This window comes from Lactuca virosa, chromosome 8 (assembly GCF_052849685.1).
Source record: "Lactuca virosa cultivar CGN04683 chromosome 8, Lactuca_virosa_CGN04683_v6, whole genome shotgun sequence".
NCBI classification, from domain to species: Eukaryota; Viridiplantae; Streptophyta; class Magnoliopsida; order Asterales; family Asteraceae; genus Lactuca; species Lactuca virosa.
In genome coordinates, this window is record NC_136433.1 from 326,867,465 (window position 1) to 326,871,772 (window position 4,308).

The following is a 4,308-nucleotide window of genomic DNA, read 5'->3' on the forward strand; positions in this document are numbered from 1 at the left end:
TTCTATAGGCTTTCATTCCAATATTCATTAAAACCAATACAATGACTACTTCACAATATTATATAATTTTAAAAGACAAAATCATAACATAATGGTTTTATTGAGCATTAAATTTTTCTAGAGTTTTCACAAGATATGAGATTTAAACGTAGAATCTCTCTTATAACTTCTCACATTCTTACTTACCACTAAATGACACTCAGTTAAAAGTATGATAGACGAAATGCGAGATGAGAAATACACATTGTTATTTAGAACAATTAAATTACCACACATCCCAAACAAATCCAAACCTACAAGTTATTCCTTGACATGAGAGATGCAAACTAAAACAAATCAAAATCAAAACAAGACATTCTCTTTTTTTTTTATAAAAAAAAAAAAAAAAAAACTCAAAGTAGTAGACAAAGCAGACTCCTGAAATACAAACTGAAACATTAATTGAAGGTCTCGAGTCTGAATGATTATTTGTTTTGTTTTATCAGGTTTCAAAAGCTAAAGGACAAATTGCTGCAGCTATTTTGTCTCTGAGGTTAAACTTCTTGGCAATTATAGGGCGCACATCTTCAACTCCTACCAAACTTTCCAAAAACGGCAATAAAGAAACCAACTCTTGATCTGAACGATCATCAAACCAGCTCTCTATTGGTATCCCATTGTCCACTTGGAATCCAAATGCCTGATTACAACATTTTCCCAATTATACCAATCTAATTTTCAACATAGATTATTCAAACTACAATGCCTTAATTAACAAAAACAAAAATTCAAGTACTACGTTGTCATAATATCATTGTACCAATTCAGGAGTGCAAATTGGTTTGTTAAAGTGGAATGAAAGTGAATTAGCATTTCTTGGAATTAGAATTTTGAAAAAGAAAAAGAAATTTAGAAAATATGAAAGAATTGAATAATATACCTGTGGGGAGTTATCGATCATGACAACACGTGCTAAATCACGACCAAGAACAGATAAATCTTTGAGGTAATTGCCTTCAAAGAAAACACAGGATTCGCGATACACACGATGTCTGAATACTTTCCTTTTTGGATCCAACACATTCAGGAGCTGTTCAGCATATATGCTTTGACTTGCAGTAAAAATAATAATCTCAAAAAGTCCAGCCACCCTCTCCAAAAACTCTTTCAGGTAAGGCCGACAACGAACATACACCCTGTGATCTTCAAGATTAAAATTCACCAAAAATGTGAAATCTGCATCTTCACATGCTTCCAATGTTGAGTGCACCAATGTCTCTGTAAACCAACAACAAATTTACTATTTTTACCTTACATTTCTTTATCCATAATAGCACCAATATCTAACCATAAAACAAAGCATATATGTTGCTATTATTGGTAAAGAAATGCAGGTATGTTGCTATTATTGGTAAAGAAATGCAGGTATGTTGCTAATATAGGTAAAAAAATAAATATATATCGACTATATTATCAAAAGTAAGTATGTTGCTATTATTGGTAAAGAAAATAGAAATGCAAGTATGTTGCTGCTTCCTGCAATTTTCCCTTTGTATATTGGGAAAATGACATAAAACCCCTTCAGTTTGCAGCTTTTTGTCGGTTTTACCCAAAGTCGGATTTTAGGTCCATTAATACCTCAAATTTGCAACTTTTTTTTCGATTTAACCCTTTTTGCATGGTAAAACTGAAATTTTTTGCAAAACTTAAGGGCTTTTATGAACCAAAAAAAAAGGTTAGACCACACATTTATGCAAAATGTAAGGGCTTTAATAAGCTAGAGGGTAAACTGAAGGGTTTTTATGTCATTTTCCCTTTCTATATTAGCAAAAGTAGATTGGTTAAAAAAGTGAAATACTGACCATCCAAATCTAGGACAAGAGTAGTTGGAGGGCAACTTCGTGTTTGTTTGGGAAGTAGGATAGGCCTGAAAGATGGAACCACAGAGGCTAATTCTGGCAAGTTTTTTATAAAAAAATATGGATCAAATTCATCGTATTCTTCACATTCATCATCTTCCATTTGAACATCAGATGATGTATGATCATGTTCATGGTCATCTTCATCAACACATTCTAGCTTTGAGTCTTTCATGCATTGGTATATGGCTGACACTTCACTTGATAGACCACATCCTAATTATGTATCACAAATAAACATATTTTATGCTAATATTAACTTAAATCTGTTTCATGTAAGCAAAATAGCAGTTTAATTATTTACCTCCATCTACAATTTCTCCTTCAATATTTCTGGAAATATGGAATGCAGGAGAAAATATGGTTCCATTTGAAAAAGATTCTGTTGTCTCACATTCCTACATCATATCAAAAAGAAACACTTTCACTTTGTGAGAATCCATAATTACAAGATACTAACATTTATATTATGATGATGAAAATGAAATCCAAAAGTCAAACAACAAATGGACAGATATATGATTACCTCAGAATCCACAGACATGTTGTTGATTGCAATATAAGAATCATTGTCCAAACATATGCCTCTAGCATTTAAATTAGTTGCATCAACATTTTCCTTGCTATCCCTTGTATGGGTGGCTGCTGCGAGTTACAATAGATAGAGATAGATACACAAAGCATCCAAATTTATAGTCCTTAGTGAACAAAAAGTAATAATAATGTCAAAATATAAAAAAGGGTAACAAACTAACCAGGTTTTTGTTTTCTAGCAGAAGATGTAATCATCTGAGAGGCTTTGTTCTCTTGGTTGTTGACATCTTCAGGCACCTTCTTCTGAGTTTTTGAAACTTTTGGACTAGCAAGAGCTTTAGAAGAATTTCTTCCCATTGCTACTTTCTTGGTTTGCATCTCAAACTTGGGTGAGAACCAGATTCAGATGCTTAACAACTTCAAGTTTTTGGTAGATATGTTTATAAGTTGTGATCTTCCACGGATTGTCTGACTGGCATAAAGTTGCCTAACAACAACTACAGGAAAGTGAATGATAATAATCAATCTAGTCATCAATATGGAAGTTTTAATTATTTAAAACTTTGAAACTTAATGTAGGAACACAAATGAGACTCTTGATGATCTGAATCAAGGGAATCTGTATACCAAAACAACAATCACAAGATTCATAACTAGAACCTTCAATATATAAAACTAAATAAACCCTTTGAACTTGATACTTAGAAGCCTCTTTTACATTTTAAGATACCTGAAAACTGAAAACCGAATTCTCTCATTTGATAATCTTAGTTTTACTGCCAAGTGCCATTTGCTCAATAGCATCAGTGGATCTCTGCAACCCTCAAGTTTATGTGTTAAAGTCTCTTTAGACAAGTTTGTTTGACCATTGAAATAAAATGAAAAGAATTGCATGGGCAAAGAAAACTTAATTCCATACAAGACTCCTACAGCGATTTCTAAGAAGCAAGAACGTTAAATGAAAACTTCGTAAATCACTCTACTAACACTACACAGTAAATGTCTACAGTACAAACGAAAATGAAAACGAGCAGAACGTTGAATCCAGAACATATGCAACAAAAATCAGAACTCAAAACACATAAAGCGGCTACTAAACTCCAGATTTTAAACAATCAGAGCAAGCAGATAATTAAACCAACTGATTGGAACAAGCAATAAGACCTCGATTTCAAAAACCCTAAAAACCCTACTTTCAACAAAAAAATCAGCTACAGTAACACAAACAACACATAAAGAAAGCTAATTTGAAGTATTTGCATTCTCAAATCACCATACCTGATTCCAGTTCGATCAGTCCCGCAGCTCAGTAACACTTCGCAACTGGTAACTGTCCGAACAAGGCGAATTGAACCAACCGTCAAAAGAAAGAAAACGATGCGATAAATCAAAATATATACAACCCAGCTGAAAACTTTTGAATATTATTACCAAGTAACGATTAAAAAGCTTCAAAAATTGGAAATTTTCCCTCCAAAGAAAGAGAGGGAAACTAAAAAGACGAACGAAAATTTGGGTCTGATAAAAAGATTTTAGGGGAAAATTTTATTTATCCTTTAATTTATAAAACACAAACGAAATGGTCCGAAATTAAGAAGCTCCAGTACGCTCAATCCTTATTCGCATAAGAGACGCGTGCAATTCACGGGCGATTTGGTGTGATAAATATGCAAGTTTCGAGTGCGTGGATTACACAGCCTGCGATATAGGTATTAAACACACTTGCGAGTTTTCAGGGGCATCAAATTTTGCTATTTCTTTTCCTCTTCCCTGAATTTTGGTCTGGTTTGAAAGTCGTCTTGTTTTCCATGTAATTTACAATTGAATCCCAAATCTTATCTAAACTTAACAGAATTTACCCTTAACCTTTTCTTTT

At 33.0% G+C, this 4,308-nt stretch overlaps 1 protein-coding gene across 5 annotated transcripts; it reads right to left on the reverse strand.

The window, feature by feature from the left end:
• Window positions 1-231: 231 nt before the first annotated feature.
• On the reverse strand, window positions 232-3,960 carry LOC145133786 (uncharacterized). Of its 5 annotated transcripts, none has more exons than XM_079068744.1 (8): window positions 3,864-3,951; window positions 3,711-3,762; window positions 2,654-2,929; window positions 2,425-2,543; window positions 2,203-2,296; window positions 1,842-2,114; window positions 920-1,257; window positions 232-679 (listed from the first exon to the last, which is right to left on the reverse strand). In XM_079068744.1, exons 3-8 carry the CDS (start codon window positions 2,808-2,810, stop codon window positions 482-484), a joined length of 1,179 nt encoding a protein of 392 aa, XP_078924870.1. In that variant the 5' UTR covers window positions 2,811-2,929; window positions 3,711-3,762; window positions 3,864-3,951; the 3' UTR covers window positions 232-481. The 5 variants fall into 5 exon arrangements, with proteins under 5 accessions (XP_078924870.1, XP_078924872.1, XP_078924873.1 ...); XM_079068746.1 differs by having other exon boundaries at window positions 2,654-2,919; window positions 3,864-3,949; XM_079068747.1 differs by having other exon boundaries at window positions 2,425-2,540; window positions 3,711-3,960.
• Between the last annotated feature and the right edge of the window lie 348 nt (window positions 3,961-4,308).